The sequence below is a fragment of the Channa argus genome, chromosome 11 (assembly GCF_033026475.1).
Source record: "Channa argus isolate prfri chromosome 11, Channa argus male v1.0, whole genome shotgun sequence".
NCBI lineage: Eukaryota > Metazoa > Chordata > Actinopteri > Anabantiformes > Channidae > Channa > Channa argus.
This window is the reverse complement of record NC_090207.1, coordinates 2944181-2963348: the sequence shown is the minus strand read 5'-3', so window position 1 is coordinate 2963348 and position 19168 is coordinate 2944181. Positions and strand designations below refer to the sequence as shown.

Here is a 19168-nt window from a genome sequence, read left to right as displayed (position 1 = left end):
TTAATTTCACTAATATATACTGACACAAGATATAGAGAAAATCGTGATAATGTCAGCTTAAATAAATTGCCAACAAAAGTTGTATTATATAAAACAAAGGCTGTAAAACTTCATAAAGTGAAAATAAACTATAGGAGTATTTGTGTAATTTGTAATAAAATTACATGATGATCTACAAAATATGTTGAGGTGAGTAAAATGAAGGTCAAGATGGTAAAAAAAGCAACAACCCAAATATTGAAACTGTGTAGGTTGGAAATACAGCTGAAACAGGTGGTTGAAAAATGAATCTTCTGATCTACAAATATATTACACTCATTATGTAACATTGCAATGTCACTTGCTTTTTTAAAGTTTCTCAAATGTGAGGATCTTTGTTTGGCCATGTATGATAGTAAATTTGCTATCTTTAAATCGTGCACTGACAAAACAATTTCCATATTATGTTACGAGGTAATGAAAATAAGCCCTTTTGTTGGAACCTTAGTTGGAAGAGCACAGTTTAGGCTATGCTCTATTGTTATTGTATTAGATGTTATTATTATACTGATGCTGCTTTATAGCTAATATAATTGTGGTCTGTTTGATTTTTTTCTTCTTCTTCTCCTCATGCACAGACTTGTTTATCCATCTGGACACACACAAAACCATTCAGTCCAATCACAGTTCTGCCCTTTAACCTTGGGTCCTGTTACAAGAAGTTGGTCGGACGCCATCTTTGTTCAGATTTGGAAGCAAAGTCCAAACAAAGGAAGAAAAAAAACATTAATCATCCAGTCTACTGGCCCATGTCCTCGACCAGATGGTAATAATATTTAGTATGGTTTCTACATATAAAACGACAACTTGACACAGTCCCTGGGTTAGCTTTAGCTAGCTCTGCGACCGGGATACCACAAAGCACCGCTAAAATAATCCAGAAATCGCATCCCATTTTTCGGAATGGGATGCGATGGGATGGGATGTCTGAGGTTTCTGAACACTTGCTGCCGTACGTTAGTAACCAAACACCCACATGCACCACATGTGTGTTTAAAGACGCGGAATCTATTAGCGGAGTTTGCATTGTTAGCTAACGGGTCTGTTAGCTGTTAGCACAATCTCACCTCTCCAACTGCTCCTCCAGATACCGAACTTGTATCAAAAATAAATCTCTGTTATCTTCGTCAGAAATGATATTATCCGCCATAGTTATGTCACCGCATATATTTCTTTTTCTTGCGCATAGGTTTAAAGTTTGTTCTGTCTGTCTTCGCCTTTCAATTTCTAGTCAGTGTCTCGGCTGTGACGCGGGCCTGCGTTGCCGTGGTAACCGCTCCCGCTCGGGGCTCCTTCCGCTTCTCACGCCTCCGCTCTGTCCAATAAGCGTTTCTACGATGTTTGTCGTCAGACTAATTATATCTGCCATAGTTATGTAATTGTCTGTTTTCTATATTTTTTTAAAGCTGTATGTTTATGTCCACTGTAATTCCCTTTTTAAGATCCCAGAACTTCAAATGCTACACTGTTGTAAGATACCACATAATAATAATCTAAACATCGATATATTGTTTCAAGCTATTCATTCTAATGTTATCATTAATACTTTTAGTATTTTTTGACGTGCCTAGTTGTCTTGTAGTACGTTGTTATCTGCTTAACCCATATGATTATTTATTTAGGACTAATGATTTATGTTTGTGTCACTGCCTGCTTCAGTTTGCTTCATCTTTATACTGTCAAAGTTATGAAGATATATAGATGGAAAGATGTAGAGATGAAACAACTGGTTTCTGAAAACATTAATTTGCAACAATTTCAATAATGTAGCCATTATTTTTTGATCATTCAAATAATAATTATAAGCATTCCTGAGATATGGTTTCTGAAATGTGAAGACCTGCTGCTCAGATTCAAGGTGGAAATACTTTCTGCCTTGGTGTTTTTACTATTTTATGTGCGGAATATAATCTGAGTCATCAGTTACTGAGAGTAAATGTGAAACATAAATGCTGGTAAAGAACATGATCTCAAAAAAGGGGAATAAAACTCCAAATGTACTGCATTGATCGGACACTGTGTCACCAATCATAACAAAAAAAAACACAACACTTACAGGATCTAAAGATGCAGTTTTTAGGTACTGCATGGTGTAACTATAGTCTAGTATCAGACAAAAGGGAGGGAAGAAATGCAAATACAGAGCAGTATAAACACGTGTATTTTCTATTACTGTCTTGTTAATATTTTTGACGGTGTGACTTGTTTACTATGAGTTTGGGTTATTCTCTTTCTTACTAAGAGTTTTTGAACTGTGAAAATATTACTTTGCATGTTGAACTTCAAATTCACAGACTCAACTACTTTTTTTAAACACACTATACAATGCAGTGGGCTATGTGTTTATATGAGGTTGTCGCAGTCTCTTTTCATTACCGACAGAGGTCAGCAAATGTCCTGTTTCTGTTCACAGCAGTGGTGGAAGCAGTGCTCAGATCATATACGTCTTTACAGTTACCACAGTTTAGAAATTCGTGACAAGTAAAAGTCCTGCATTCAAAATGTTATTTAAGTAAAAGTAAATAGTATACTAGTAAGTAGCTAGTAAGTAGCCCAAGTAAAAGTACTTCTTGCAAAATGACTCAATTTACAGTAAAGAATACAGTTACATGTTTTGAATATTATAAATGTTTTTTCTTTGCATACAGCTAAGTACCTGTGAATTTCATAATGAGGAAATAAAGTTATACCATGCTGTATTTTGTATTATTAATCTGGATCTGAAATGTAACTAGCAATTATATAGTTCTGACATAAATATAGAGGAGTGAAAGTACAGTGTTTGCCACTGAAACACAGTGAAGTCAGTGTATGAACTGGCAGAAAGTACTTACATAAAGTAGAAATTAAGTACAGTACTTAAATAAATGTACCTGTACTATACCACAGGTGCAGAGTATGTTTTACCTGGTGGTCAAATAACATTGTTTGCTGTGGAGATGAGACCCCCCCCCCACCTGGAATGCAGTCAGCTCCAGCTGCAACAACAAAATAATTATGGGGCCAATTAATCAGACTAACTTACAGTAGTGTACTGTAGTAACATTAGGTTAAAGAGCTGCAGGAAGGTTTATGTACTAATTCGATTACATCATGAAAATATTTCAGGTGATTTCAAGAAAAATTCCAGTACAAACGGGCAACTATTACACTGTGTCTACTTATTAAACATCTTCCATAAATTACACACACCTCACATAACCTCTCCGGGTTGTTCACCTCTTAGTATAACTCCTAAAAAAAAACATCTGTTCCTGCCTGAATGACATAAACAACGTGCAGTTGCATGATTGTGCATTTATAACATCTATAAAATGTGTTAACAAAGTCTGGGATTGTGTGCATGATGATGAGGATGATGATGATTCATTACATTACCGTGTAAACTTTTACTGATCAGATGTGTGTGTCTGACTGTGCTTGTATGAAAACATAATAGCATGAAGATTCATTCTTAACCCAGGCAAAAGGAAACCGATACACTTATAATCCACTTAGTGGCTTTTTCCAGAGTTTAAATGTAGCTGGCAGATATGGCTGATATCATAAACTCAACTGAGCCATCAGCAGATCCATTTCCGTGACAATGCAGTAATTCCATCTGCTGGTAAAGACTGCATGATGAAATTAAATACTGTACCACTAAAACATTCAGAAAGTATAATAAAGCTCACAGTACTTAGTTGTGTGAACTTCCTGGATCAGCTTGCTACATCTTTAAAGCTGAACTGCTTTCCAGTGCCATGGTGGCCATCAAAGCTCCTGCACACCCACGACATCAAACTGCAGCAAATTGAAGTTAACTCAAAATAGGGAAACTCATTATTTGACCACAGACGACACTGAAGCACGACGTCTTTAAAGGAAAACCAAGATTAGCAGCAGGAACACCAGCAGTGGCGACGGCACGCTTTTCTTCCCCTGTTTTGATCTTGTATCGGTCCTTCACCCATTTGGGCCTTTCGTTGTAACGAGGCCTCCCAGGGGTCAGGTGGGGTCGCTGCAAAAGCAGAGAAGGAGCGTTAATGGCTTCAAACCCACTAATAACCCCCAGTGTGTTCCCCTCACCCACACTGGGGTCATTTTTCATACTTTTCAGCTGGAGCCTGGTTGGTTCGATCCCCGCATCTGGTTTGCGTTAAACTGACAGATGTGGTCTTTGTTTTGAATAGTGCGGCTGACACAAATGCTTAACCAGCCACATGAAAAATTGATTTCTCAGGCAGAGAATTTGAGCTAAACCTTGTCCGCGGCCAGTGTTTTACTTTAGACTGAGGTATCGTATCGGCAGGAAGCATATGATTTGATTTAGGTCGTTTGATGCCTGATATGTATCTGAACGAATGTTAGATGTTACAACTCATTCTGAAATATCACATCTGTGACGAGTCGCTGTAAAAAGCAAAACAACAGACATTTATTCTACAGGTTCCGATGCAGTGGCTCAGTGTTGGGGCCACATGGTGGTGGATGGACACATTAGCAGAGGCAGGGGTCAAACTTGTTACCTCTAAAATTTTAAGCAGTCTCTCCGCAATGCCAAACTACAATTGAATGATTTATATTCAATTGTATATATAAATATAATGCCCCTGTTCTCCAATAAAACGATTACAAATCCATCGTTGAACCATCCTGATGCCGTCCTTCAAACACCATCCACATTTACCAGAGCGCCAAAATGTGGATTCATCCACCGCCGAAAATATTTCCCAACATATGCACAGCTTTAATGAAATTGCACTGGATTCATGAAGCTAATTGTTAACTGTGAAGGTTTATTTAGTGGCTGAAATATCTCTATGGTAGATATTTCATATTTCCACTTTTTCCAACCACTTCAAGGATTATTTCTTCATGTGGGCTTAAATGTCGAAGTAAATTCCTGACTTTGGACACAGCACTTTAAACCACAAGGTCCATTTAGTAGGAGTTCTGGTATTGCATCATGTTAATCTGTTTTGTAGGCATCAATGGGCTTTGGGATTATACCACAGGGAGGGGGGGGGGGGGGGGGGTGTGAACGAACTGAGAGAGTTGGCTTTTGGTTTGAGAGAAGAATAAAGAAGCATTATCCTCTAAAGGCACGATTGTGGGGCATTTTTGAAGTATAACTTGGGGTAGAAGCATATGTGGCATATGCATAGTTCCAGGGATCAAAGCTCATTTTCCGGCTTTATGGGAGGACATTAATTCTTGCAAAATACAGGAAACCGTTTGACCGAAGAGCAAGTTAACGCTTTCATTAAGCCCAATGGAAACTGTTCCGTGAAGCCAAGTTTAATATTTTCATATGAGTTGTGCATTGTGGGGGTAAACTTTCCGTTACCTTGAGCCGAAAGGAAGACGTTTCTCACCTCACTGGGCTTCACTGAGCACGAATGCTGATTTTGCTGAATCACACACATACAACACACAGTTTGTTAGTCATATATGTCGGGATGAAATCATCATTTTGCAAGTCAATGACCTTTTAGCAGGGTTGTAGCCATTTTTGCTAATACGATATAAACAATTGAATAAATTTCACAGTGTACTCTGCCAACAAGTAAATGGAAATTAATTCCTTTTTTAACATGGGACATCTGAATATGTTGTTACGTCACATAATAAAATATTTTAGTCCATGAAATCACATGTGTAGCCCAGAGCCACAGATGAAAAGCTCAGGAGAAAATCCAGTATCTGTAGGTCGGCTTAATATCATCTGTTTAGATTGTCTCCCTGGGAGATAATGCTAGTTATGTGCACTGGTTACTAGTAATTATATTTAGTAGAGGCTAATAAAATACAGCAGCAAAAATGTGAGGTAACGATTTTTGTGCGATACAAAACAAAAAAGTAGATTTAAAAAAGAAACTACATAAGTTACACAATCAGTAGTAACAATTTCTGTTATAGATACTTATGATATCGCTGTAACAGTGTGTGAGCTGCTCAGAGATGTCTCTGTGTCATACAGGGGATGGGATTCGTTCTCCAGCAGGGAGGATAGCTTGGCCTCCTACATGTCTCTACATGTCGGCCATAGAGATGCTGCTGCACCAGCAAACCAATCCATAAAAGGAGGCCACCACAGAGTCAAAGATGGTCTTTGGTAGTGCCCCTGCACTCTGTGCTCTGTATTAGTAAATGTTCCTTTTCAGGGAAACCCAGCCACCAAGGGCCACCTCGGTGCTGGTCCCATACCCATATAAAATGGGATCTTTGACTAGTAAATGTTCCTTTTAAAGTTTGAGCCCCTGTCCCCTTAAAACTGTGTGTCCCTGTTAGATACGCAGGTCCTGAATAAAAACATTTGCTGTAATCTTAGGGTCTGAGAAAGTCCTTTTAAGTCCAAGTGAAGTCACAAATTAGGGGCTTTTCGAGTTCTGGTTTAGTCAAGTTGAATCTGAAAGTCAAAACGTCAGTCAGGCTCTTTGAAGGAATAGTTTGGGATGCAGAATGTGTGTATTTACATTCTTGCTGCACATTAGCTGAAGGTTTCAATGCCAATCTCTGGTCTGTATGTATAATGATAACGTTGGTCATTTCATTAAATCAATGGTTTAGTCCACAATCACCAAATAAATGCTAAAACTAACACTTGTCATTCCGCGGCCTGGATTCACTGCTGCACTGCGTGACACGTTTCTCGAAATTCACACTGCCCCAAGTCCTCTGGATCGGCATCAGAGACTGCACCTTCTCCCCATTCCTGTGTGGGTTTCCTACTACGGCAGCCTGGTCTGCCGTGCCTAAAAATGAGAAGCTGAATGTTTGCCAATAAAAAAGTAAAAAAGTAATAGAAGTGCTGCAGGCTGGTCTTATTTTAGCCAACGTGGTACCTTTAATTGAGTCGAAACCGCTCTAATGGCCACACTTTATGCACAGAGCCCATAAACAGCCTGACTTGTTGGCAACTGGAGCTGTTGGGAATTATGTGCTTTTGGCAATGAAGAAGGATGAAGTATGCACATATTTATCGAGCTGATCCAGGAATTAACCCAGTGAACACTCTGCACACACTTGCTTTTCCAGCCATGATGTTATTGTCGCATCCAAGTATTTAAAGGAGCTTCATAAATACAATTTAAAACTTGTGTGGACATGTGAGCTGAGGTGTAGCTGTAGCCACGGTTGAACGAGTCAAGCCCTTGGAATGAACTGCTCCCATCACACGCATGCAAACACCCGACTCAGAGTTATCTCACTGGAATAGCGGGCTGTGCACTTTGGTTGTGTGTCCTTTGATTCCATGGTCTATGCATTTGTATCAAAAAGAAAAAAACACAGCGCTCCATCAGGATAATCTGTGCATAAAGACACTCGAGCTTCCATTTGAAACCGACCACCAGCTGCTAATTCGGGAGCAGATGGAAACCAGTCTTTTCATCAGAAAAGATCTTCAGCTTGATTTTACCTGCATGGAAAGAGGCTAGAACAAGGATTAGACTGAGGCCTCGAACTAAATTGCAGAACCGGGCTTGTATATACGGAACAGTGCAGTTTTCAGACCTTTGTTCGGTGTTGTTATGTTGCAGCGAGGTGCTACAGTTGTTTACATTTATGCACTCAGTGAAAGAAGAATTTTAGGAAAAAATGTCAAATCACATGCAAATAAGCATTAAGACCATCTGCGAAGTACTTTGTTGAAGCACTTTTGGCAGCAATTGCAGCCTCGGGTCTTTATGGATGTGACGCAACAAGCTTTGCACACCTGGATTGGGGTATTTTCTACTATTCTCCTTTGCAAATCCTCTTAACACGGTCAGGTTGGATTGGGACCATCTGTGGACAGCCATTTTCAGGTCTCTCATGAGATGTTCAAAAGGGCTCTGGCTGGGCCACTTAAGGACATTCAGAGAGTTGTCCCTAAGCCATTCCTGTGTTGTCTTGGCTGTGTGTTTAAGATTGTTGTCATGTTGCAAAGTGAACCTTCAGTCCAGTCTGTGGTCTTGAGCACTGTGGAACAGGTTTTCATTGAGGACATCTCTGTACTTTGCTCCATCCAGCTTTCCCTCAACCCTGACCCCAGTCCCTGCTGCTGAAAAACACCCCCACAGCATGATGCAGCCACCACCATGCTTCACTGTAGGAATGGTATTGTGCAGGTTTCCTCCAGACGGTTCCATCTTGGTTTAATCAAACTATATAATCTTGTTCCTCACAGTCTGAGAGTCCTTCAGGGGCTTTCATGTTTGGACTGAGGAGAGGCTTCCGTCTAGCCTCTCTGCCATAAAGCCCATATTAGCGTACCCTGTCCTCCTGGAACTTGGTCCCATCTCCATATAAGATCTCAGGAGCTCAGTCAGATTGACCATCAGCTTCTTGGTCACCTCTCTTACTAAGCCCCTTTTCCCCAGATTCTTCTATTTGAAAATTATCTCCTTCCACAAAGACAATTCCTGATCAAGCTTCTTACAACTGTGGAAGGTACAACTTAGCATCCACATGATCCTCGTCTCACCAAGAAGAAATTGGGAAACATCTCATTAGATCAGAAGTTTTCTTGGCCTTCCACTTCTAATTTTAACAGTGTTTCTAGTTGTAGTCTTATAAAGTGACTTCAGCACGTTACGTTATAAATAATAAAATTTGCACATGCAAATACTTGCAAATATATGTCTGTGATTTGTTCATCATGTGAATCTGCTCCAGTGTCACTGAGGCAGATTCCTGTGTATTTATTGCACTTGGCAGGGACTTGAATCTGATTTTGAAGCATGTTTCTCGAGTAATTGGAAGCTGCTGTCATGTGCTGGAACGCCGCCACCTCTTGTAAAAATACTAAGGAGAAAAATATTGGTACCATCTGGGGGGAACATGAGATGGCTTGTTTATAGTATTCACCTGATGACAAAGGTGCCGACCGACGCAGGTCACTTGAAGTTAAAGAGCAGCGTTAAGTGTAGTAGCTGACAGACAATCCTCTTTCAAACACAATAACAATGTTAGGAGCACGATTCCAACACAGTAGATCTGAGATTCTCTTTCAAACCTCAAATGTCATATTTTCTCTGAGGAAATGTTTACATTAAGTCACTAAACTAAAAGGCTGATTTTGAGCATAAATTACAAGCATCCGCATCAGTTTCCGGAGCCACTTCCCTCCACATTACAAAGGCAGCTCCTCTACTGGGCATCCACACCGAGCTAAGGGGAAGAAACTTCCATATCCGCTTAGGACATTTGGTTTTTCATCATCAGACAACAAGAATGTAAGTTTGGTGTTATGGTGTCATCACTGATCAGGGAGAGAACAGCAACAGGTTCTTCGATCTACACAGTACAAAGACACTTGAGTGTTTTTCAGAGTGAATTGGGTTAAACTTTATTTCCACATACGCACCACAGCGCCAAGCCAGCATTTTCAGACACATTGAAGAGGCTGTCGAGGAAAAGCTTTATTCTAAGAGAAAAAAAGGCCATTTTGGTCGAACAGTGAGAGAAAACAATGCCTTTAGAGATGCACTTGGTTAAAAGTAGTGTAGATCTAAACATCTTCACTGCATCCACATGAAGTTATAACGTCACATAAGGGCTAGTCCCTGATCACTTCTGCAAATCAATAACTAATTCATTTGTACTGTCCGTACTCTGAGGGCTCACACCAAAACAAACCCTTTAATTTAAAGCTGTCGTTCGGCATTTGAACTACACTTTGGTGGTTCTGGGGCTTTTTTACCTGCTGTCCTTCCCCTTAAAGTCAGGTAAAATTTAGTTAAGTGTGAACTTTGCTAAGAGGTCTGGGGAAATGAGATCACATTCTAGAGCAGATAAAAGGGCAGTTGGTTTAGTTAAATCATTTTCACATTTATCTCAGACTCAGAACAAACACTATGTTAGCTGCTTAACAAAGACATGTTAATATTAAAGTTATTGAACTGTTTCTTTATCCTGTGCACATTACAAGGACCATTTATCACGGTCGCTCAAGTTTGTCAGATAGGTTATCATAAAATTATATAGTCTGAGTGAAACGTGTACAGTCACTTACTGTCATAGACATTACAGCTTTTGATTTAGATTTTTTTTTTGTTTTTGATTAAGAGTCATAGTGTGATTAGTGGGCAAAAATAGCATCTTTTTTAAAATTTTATTACTGACTTACAATGGTCACCTATAATCTAAATGCAATATAAAAAAGATGAATCAGACTCTGATGTGAGCCTGGGGAAACAGAACTCTGGACCAACAGCATAAATAAGAGGGTGGAGGCCAGAATCCACTGACATTTGACCAATCGTGTGTCAGCTTTGCCTTTAATCGGCCTCTGTACATAACACATCTGGGTGCACTAACATTAATTACAGTCTCCTGTCCAGAAATGAGCAGTGTCGATTTCTTATAAACCTTTTTCCATTTCTCTTTCATTGCACTCACGCAGTAACAGGCCTGATGTGGTGCAGAGCTTGCAATTCCTTTTTCAGGCAATCAGATTTTATTATAGGTCTCTTTTCATGTCCAAGTAGTGTTCAGAAACCTGACAGCCATTACACAAGGAAAGCACGGCTACATTCTTTACTGCCATTAGTGTTTGTAATTATAGAAATGATCTCAAACTGACTCAGTTTTTCCCGCACAAAGGGGCGGAAGCGGCTCAGAGACCTCCTGTGGGTCAGGCCGCGAAGCTGCTGCATTTCATCTCCCAGCTGCAAAAATAAATAAGTCAACAGAGTCTTAGCCTGCATGTGTGCTCCAAGTATGTTCTGCTACTTTAGCACAGGCACAAACTACTTTCACATACACTGTTTCCATTGGTCATTATATTTTGTAGTGTTCACTGTAAAAAAACGAATGTTTTGACTCAACAACAAAAAAAAAAAAAACCCCAACTGTTTGTGAAGCTTTCTGAGTTATGACAATCAAAAAACTTAAGTGGAAAGCAACAAACTACATTGTGTAGTTTGTTGCTTTTAGAAACTGTTAGAAATAAATGCATTATTATTTACCATGAACTTAATTACTGATATTATAAACAAATATTTTAATGTTGACTACTCATAACTGTTAAGTTGCTCCAAATATGTTTTTCCATAGAAGTAAAGGCTCCAACACACTTTCTCTCCCTTTAGCACAAATAAAAAAACTCTCCTCTTTACCTTAGCAAATTTCACAAAGGCCATTTTATCCACTGACACAGGGCAAAGATGGTCAGTTTAATTCAATTCAATTCAACTTTATTTATATAGCACAACAAAGTCCTTTCAGTGCACTTTGCATAATAACGTCAAGACTGGATATGTAGAGAAAACCTAACAAATCCCCCTCTAGCAAGCTCTGGGCAACAGTGGAGAGGGAAAAACTCCCTTCAACTGAAGAAACCTTCAGCAGAACCAGGCTCAGGGTGGGCGGCCATCTGCCTCGACCGGTTTGGGTGAGTGGAAAGTGGAGCGAGACAAGAAAAGAGCAACGACAAAACATGGGGCAGGTTTGTAGGACCAGTAGCTGCACACTGGGAAACACACAGCTCCAAAGCCCGGGGACACCTGCAGAGAGGGACAGAGAGAGGGGGACAGAGAAGGAGAAAGACAACTACGGGACAAAGAACACAAAGTTAATGTCAGTGGTGTCAAATAAATGTGGGGTGAAAGGAGGAAAGGATGTTTACTTGGCTAAATACAACCAGCACTGCGTATAGTAGGACAAGCTGGTGTTGTCCTTTATCCCTCAGTTCACTAGAACTATACAGTACAGGCTAAGACATTTAATCCAATTTCTTTGTAAAGCAATTTATTCTCACCTTGAAAAAGTGGATGGAGGAGGGGACTTCAAATCCTGCACTCGAGGCAGGATTAAATTGAGTTACCAAGTTATTAAGCTTAAATTTTATTTTACACTGATGGATGCAGAAATTTGAGTGCCCTTCATACACTAACATAAGTTACCAAAGGTTTAATTTCCACACAACTCATATGACCGTAGGTTTTCAAACAAAAAAGTTGTGCTTAAATCAGTAAATTAGGATTTTTATCTTGGAATTAATGAAACTGTTTCCTTCGATTGTGACAGTTAGATGAGAAAACGGACTAATCTGTGGATTAACCACAGAGCCAAGCTTCAAACACTGCGAAAACATAAAATCACCTTCCAACTGATCCCAGCCATTTTCGTTTTCCTGTCTGACATTGACCGAGGGGGAAAATATGAACCTGAACCCAAATCTGTATCTAAAAATGCAGCGCTGGAGACATTTTTTCTTTTGCAAAAGTAAAAGTTGAGACTTTGATTTTTCTGGGGGAGTTTTAATGTTATGGCTCAAGTATTTTCCTGGTAAACTGCCAGTGAAACAATAGATGGGATTTTGTCTCTATGTGTGATTTTGATGCTTAATAACTCACATTATTTCCATGTGTATATAATACACATTATGTGTCTCTGCTATTAACCGGAGGTCTAGTTTTGTCTGAAAAACTCAAAGCCATCATCTGTTTTAAGGTCAGCGCCACACGGCAGATAAAGGGTTAAGAGTCACATGGTGGCGGGTGGTATTATCTGTAAAAAAAAAAAAAAAAAAAAAAATCTTTGGCGAACAAAGAAATCCGAGTCTATTTAAAGAGGAGTCGCCCCGGATCCGGCACTGCGCGCCGCACACAGCTGCGCACACCGCGACCTGCCTGTGCACCACCGCGGCTCCGGACGGCGGCGAGGATGCGGACTTCTCTGCTTACGTGCTGCTGCGTCCTGGCGCTGCAGTGTCTCACGAGCACGCTTTGTCTTCCAGCGCGGGGACCGAGCAGGTTCAAAGCGGCACCGGTGAGTTAGAGGTGGCTCGTTTTTTTCACTTTTCGCAAAGTCGGCACAACAATAAGGGCAAAGTTTCCTGCAGACGCTGGGAACTTTGGGCTGTTGTGGTGCAGACTCCGTGGGTTTAGTTTAGCTTCGGGAAACTTGTTTTCAAGGCATCTGCATTGTTGACTTACTTCTCTCTTGCTCTTGCCCTTGTGCCCCCCCCCCCACCCCGTCCCCCAGCCCCCTAAACACACACACACATGGCCTCTGTGTGCGCCACAGTTATTTGCAGACTGCTTTGCTCCAAAACTAAAAATGTCCAGATGACTGCTACAGGTACCCATCCTCCTCCTCACACCTTCCTCCGAATCATCAATGTGACTTCTGTTGTAATTAAGGAAAAGGTTATTTTACAGGCACAGCCGCTGCCCTGTCACTGTCATTAAACCGGGAGCTGCTCTTACTTTGAAGAAATGACTATCATCACTATTAATGTGCTCAGCAGCAGCAGGCAGGACTTTGCAGCTGGGCCTGCAGGGTGACAGCAGCCAGGTCTGATCTCTGGGGAGGAGGGCATGGAAAAAAAAAAAAGGAAAGACAGAAAGAAGAGGTTGCTGAGTTCCCGTGTCTGCAGGGCAGACGTCTGAAAGACATTTTGTCAACAGCATTATAAAAAGAGAAGGGTCAGTGGGACACTTTACGGTTCTACTGTTCCTGTCACAGTTGCCTGGTTACATGGCTTTTCTCCTTTTTATGCCATAATTGAATTTTTGCTGGGATCTGCGCACGCGATCACACGTTACCTTTCCATTGTATTATTTCATATTAATCGGTTCCAGTGTGGACGCCGTCTTACACATTCCTTTTGTTTAGCATGTACTGTAGCACTTCCTGGAGCCCAACATTTATTTACACCACCGAGGCAGGTTTAGCATGCATGCTCTTTTACAGGAATGTCCTGCACTGACAAATCAGTCATTTGTCCAAACAAAGTGGCGGCTCAGATAAGCAGTTACTGAGAAGAATGCAAGTGTTTGGGGCAGATTGTTGTAGGACACTGGTGTGTATGGTGCGTTGTTTTTGTCATGTCCCTGGAGTCACGGGATGAGTCGAGGAGAGAGTTTAGAGACGGTCGCTGCACAGAGGAATCGGGAAGTTGCATTGTGCTGCGCTTTATCAGTAGAGAGGAAGTTACAAAGATTGGCATTTTGTTAAAAAAAACAAGGTCATTAAAGCATAAATGTCGTCTTTGTGTCTCCTTACCATTCGAGTGCCTCTCACTTTTACAGGAGCATAAAGATGTATGCACATCCCAAAGTTTCCATTTATATCTAAGAGTCCTCCCAACGTTCTATATCTCCTTTTGTATGAACATGGAAAGGATGGAATAATAGAATTTTAGGCTAAAGTGACAAGTGATCTCCCCTTTACACTTAGCTTGTCTTGAACGTCCTTGGATGATGATCTCAGATTCACTGTAGCTTCACAGATTCACAAGCGGAAGAGCAAAATCGAATGCATAATATTTTTTGCTGCTATCTGTCCACAAAGCCCACTTTCAGATGAAGCTACCAGGTGCTGAGTCAGCTCCTCGCTGGACTTCTTGTGTTCTCTCATCTCTGAGAAATGTCTACTCAGATTTGAGCGGTTTTTCCTGCTCGTCTGCTCCTATTTTTGTGACAAGACAAGCTAAATGCAAATGGAGATGATCTGTAGATTTAGCTTTTGAATCAGTTTTTCCCATTATTTTCGGCCACTTGCAATTATTTCTAATCTATGAAATAAATGCAGTCGTTGCGTTGCTAAAACTGCAAATCTAATAGTGGTTGAATACACAGTACTATTAGTTTACAAGAGAAAATACTTTAAGGATGAGTATTAACTGGTCTGTGTGTACTAGTACGTCTAAGGAACCTCTGCTTAATGATAGTTGTCAGTGTTACAGAATGTTGAAAGGGAAGTTTTTGTACGACTCAGCCGTCTTGTTTACCGAGTAAATGACTGAGAGGTTTCTGACAGCACCGAAGCTCTGGTTTCGCGTCCTCCTGTTATTGCAGTACATTATTTCATGTGACCTGGAGCTGGACTGTGTCCCGGCCAGTGCATCGGACACAGACACATGTTGTCATTTTGCTTGGGTGACGGGCTCAGGATAAGACAATTCACAAAGTATGGAAGGAAGTGTGAGAACAGTGATGCAGATTATGCTACCGGCAGACACTCAGTCACATGTTGACTGGGCCAACACAACATCAGCCATACAGATGTGGAGCACGGCTGGCTATCATGGCTTGTCTTATCCTGTGCAGTGTGTCAAAGTGGAAGAAAACACATGTGACATTCAGGACGTGTTTAACTTGGGACATGTGCAACAATGAAGCCTGGTTTATCATAACTACGACATACAGTAATGAAAACAGACAAACTTCGCAAGGAAAAGAAACTCATCTTACCACAATGATCTTCTTGTAAATCACAGGAAAAGTGGCTGCATCCAGGCTGGAACACGTCATGATGCTGAATTTCAGTCTATTGTCATCCACTGCAGTCCTTTTCTAAAACGTCTAAAATGACACACTGAAATTAAAGTCGCTGTACCGGAGCTCAAGGCTTCAAAAGTTCTTGTTAAAGTGACAGAAATACTTCATGTGATTCAGGAACAGGGCAGTAGGTCTTTGGATCGAGTAGAAAAATGGGTGAACATTTGTGGCTTTATTATTACATGAGAACGTCATTCTTTAAACATAATGTGAAGGAATGACAACTTCACATTTGATGAAGATGTAACAAAATATTGCAATAAAAAAAGATAAATTCAGAAAGGACATCTGGACTTCCACTGAACGTGCACATGACTGGAGGACATGGTGGACATGCGCAGCTAGACGTGGCCCCTTCACAAAGCTCTGAGTCACAGCAGATCCTGCTTTTTCACAAACACACGCAGGCAACTAGTGGGTGTAAAGTCGAAGAGGCTAAAAGACGTCAAGAATTTCGGCGACACCTCATTTCGGATTCCCTGTCCACATCACACTTAGTCCATCATGTCTGTCCGCATAGTCCCATCAAGAATTTATGAGTCCATGTTCACTTACCTGAGGGCCAGGACTGGGACAAGGGGTCACTAGATAAATAAGACAGGTCATGAGGTGATTAACAGAAACAGGAAAGTCTCAAACTAATCTTTGCTTTAGCTTCTAAATCACTGGACAGTTTTGGAGTTTTTCAGGACTCTAAAGCCTGAAACGAAGCACAGGCCTAATCTGACACAAAGACCATCTCAGTGGGCTCAAACGTCGCCTGTGTTTCTGCGTTTTATTGTAATTCACCGAGTTCTGCCATGTCCTTGCTGACACAGCGATAATCGGTTGAGCTGAACGGCAGCTTTGCGCACATGAGAAATGACTCGTCTTCTAGCACATTATCACAGCTCCGTTGCACCTGTGATGACAACTTTGTTATGTCTGTGTTGTCTTTTCACTGGGGAAATCTAATCTGCAGTTTTCTCAATTTGTTCCCCATTGTTGACAAAGGAGTGTGTGATTAACAGCGAGCCTGGACATGTCTCAGTGTCTGTGGCATTCGAGGCAGCGGGGTCCACAAAGTGCCTGTTTTCTCTGGGAGCATAATGGGGGTGGGGTGTGTGTGTGTGTGGGGGGGGGGGGGGGTGGGGGGTGGGGGGCAGGAACGTCGTTGTACGTCGCTTCGCATTTGCATACTTTTCTGTTTTTAATGCTGATGACTTCGGGTGAAGCAGTTGGGCGGAGCATCCAACCTTCAGGTGGTTCCAACACCTTTTCATCCCACCGTGTCAGATAATGATGCTTCCTAAGTCATCGAAATGTCCTTTATGTCCTTTATGTCCATCATATTGATGCCACAAGTACACGCTGGCATTAGTAGAGGACGCTGCACGAGCACTTTTTGATGCCACGGGAACAACTTCCTTTACACAGAAAAACAGTTTAGGGTTAGTAAAAACAACTTCAGGGTAAGTTTATGTTACCACGTGTTAATATGTGACAACGTCACGGTAACCACATGTTCCACGCTGTGTTATGATCATCACCCTGGTCTCCTGTGGAATGTTCCTGTGTCTTGTCGTACCATCAACCTTCATTCAAGACCTTTTCATTTTAAATTCTATGTTATTGTTTTAGGCGTCAAATATTAAATTCTTGGGGTTTCCAATATACTACGCTGAAAGCTCCGAGTGTTGATGACCGACTGATGCAAACAGGTACACTACGCATCAGCAGGTAACAGAGAGCGGGCTGGACAAAGCGGCACTTTTTGACACCTTGGGAATAAGATTGGGCTGGTGATTCTGCTGACTGAATAAATCCTGTCAGATATTTGAATTCGTAAAACACACATCCGTGAGTTTGAAGTCAACTCAAAGAACAAAGGAGGAACCGGAGAAGTTTGCAGTTATGGAAATGCACGGGTTCCCATTTTACGACCAAGCTAGTTTCAGGTCTGGTTTGGAGAATGAGGTGGCTCCAAGGTGGCTCTCCCGCCTGTGGAGAACTAGTTAGTAAAAGGTTTTCAAGTCGAACCTGCTCGGATCTGGCTCTGGCACCAACTCTAAATTGACCAGTCAGTCCACGCTTCAACTGTTGGAGGGTGTCTGAGCACGTCCAACTTTGAGGGGACGCTTGGTCAGACCCAGAGCCTATTGGAGAGTATCTACTTTTGGATAAGCGGCTGAAGATTGATGGACTTAAACTGGCTGTTCAAAAAGCTCTGTACTGTAGCGTTTGGCAGACACCCCATTTGAAATAACAGGTGCAAACCCAGCGTTTCGACGCCTTTCATCTCCCTGCATCATGTCGACAACGGAGAAAACAAAATTGCTACATCAGTGCAGAGGAGACTATGGGACGTGGAAGTGAGGTGCTTTAATGTCCTGTTCCCCTGCAACAAATGTCTTCTTGCACAAACCTGATCATTGGTTTGGATTTCATGACCATAATCATTAACGTATCGGACACAATGCAACTGAGCTTGAATTGGATCATATCAAAAAAAAGTCAGTACCCGTGACATTTTTATAAAGCAACAGCTTCGTTTTCCCGACCGTAATCCGTTCTCTGGTTTTAAAACCATCCTGACTTTCCCACATAAATAAATCTTGTGTTAACTGCAGTGAACATGAACAGTGATGCACCGACTTCCACCAGTTTGGCTCGAGCTCATTACCTTGGCCTTAAGCTGCCACCTCTGTTTCCTCGGTGAAATCAAACCTAGACTTCATACCATCAAACAACACAAAGACGCCAAACAGAACCATTAAATAAAACATAAAGACGGCATACTTTGCCCAGTAACTAATCCTCTCCTGGGGGATGTGCTGTTATAATAATCAAGATCGACCGTGAAATCAGCAGCAAGTCACCCTGGAGCCAGAAAGACAGAGGATCTACAAGTCGGAGGTCTGAGCAGAAGAGTTTTTGTTCCATAAAAGATAAGAGATTTAAGCCCAGATGGTTTATATCACCTTCCACTGCCGGCTGGTTCTGATCTTCTGCTGATATATTGGATTAGGGGGTTAAAACGGAAGATAACGAGGTATTTGTTGATGAAAAATGAACCCCCCCACCCCTTATGTGGCACAATAAATCCTCTCTCACTGTAAGCGGCCCTTTGTCCCTGTTGTTTCAGTCAGAGCACACCCTTCAAATTGAAACTTTATCTGTCTCCTCAAGTAAACACTCACTCATGACTTACTTCCCGTCATCCGGATTCACTGTTATTGCCTCAGACAGTTTCAGTAGACCAGTCGATGTCCAACATTTCGAGCGTTGCTGCTATGAAACTGATCCTCCGCAGCAGCATTTCCAGTATCACCTGCAGCTTCTTCGAAACAACTGATAAACCAGTTTTGCTTCGACGTAGAGGCTGTTCCTTGAATTTCTGTGAGTTCTTGGAATAATTTTTGGATCGAGTTTTATAATTTCCTCTACATTGAACCCACTTGACCCCTAAAGTTTCTGGTACTTTTGCAGCAGTTACAGATTTCCTGCTGCTGTTATTCAAAGCACATGTTGTGTAGTGCAAACATTTCTGATCTATTGATGCTCGTGCTAGCGAACAAATTGGTCTCTGTGCCTTTTAATGATGGATTTCTTGCAGAATTATTTATCGGGGGCTTAAGAGATCAGTAACCCCGGGGCCAGAGACTGTATCAAGCAGCAGTTCATATTTTGTGTTTTAAAGTCACTGGCCTCTGTTAAAAGCCACAAAGAGACATAAAGACTAAATTGCTTTAAAAGGACAAAATAGACACACAATGGCAACAAAGGGACAGACACTACCTATCCTGAAGAGACAAAAGACACCCAAAAATCAATACAATACGGTCCAAGACTGAAGAAACATTGAGCCAAAATGGACAACATGCGATGCAGTTTGA

At 41.3% G+C, this 19168-nt stretch overlaps 1 protein-coding gene across 1 annotated transcript in view; it reads left to right on the top strand.

Annotated features, from left to right (window-relative positions):
* Positions 1–12541: 12541 nt before the first annotated feature.
* The window catches only part of LOC137135601 (stromelysin-3-like), a 31107-nt gene continuing 24480 nt past the window's right edge, over positions 12542–19168 (top strand). The window contains 1 exon segment of the mRNA XM_067519919.1: positions 12542–12777. Coding sequence (XP_067376020.1) covers positions 12673–12777 — 105 coding nt within the window. The 5' untranslated portion in view covers positions 12542–12672.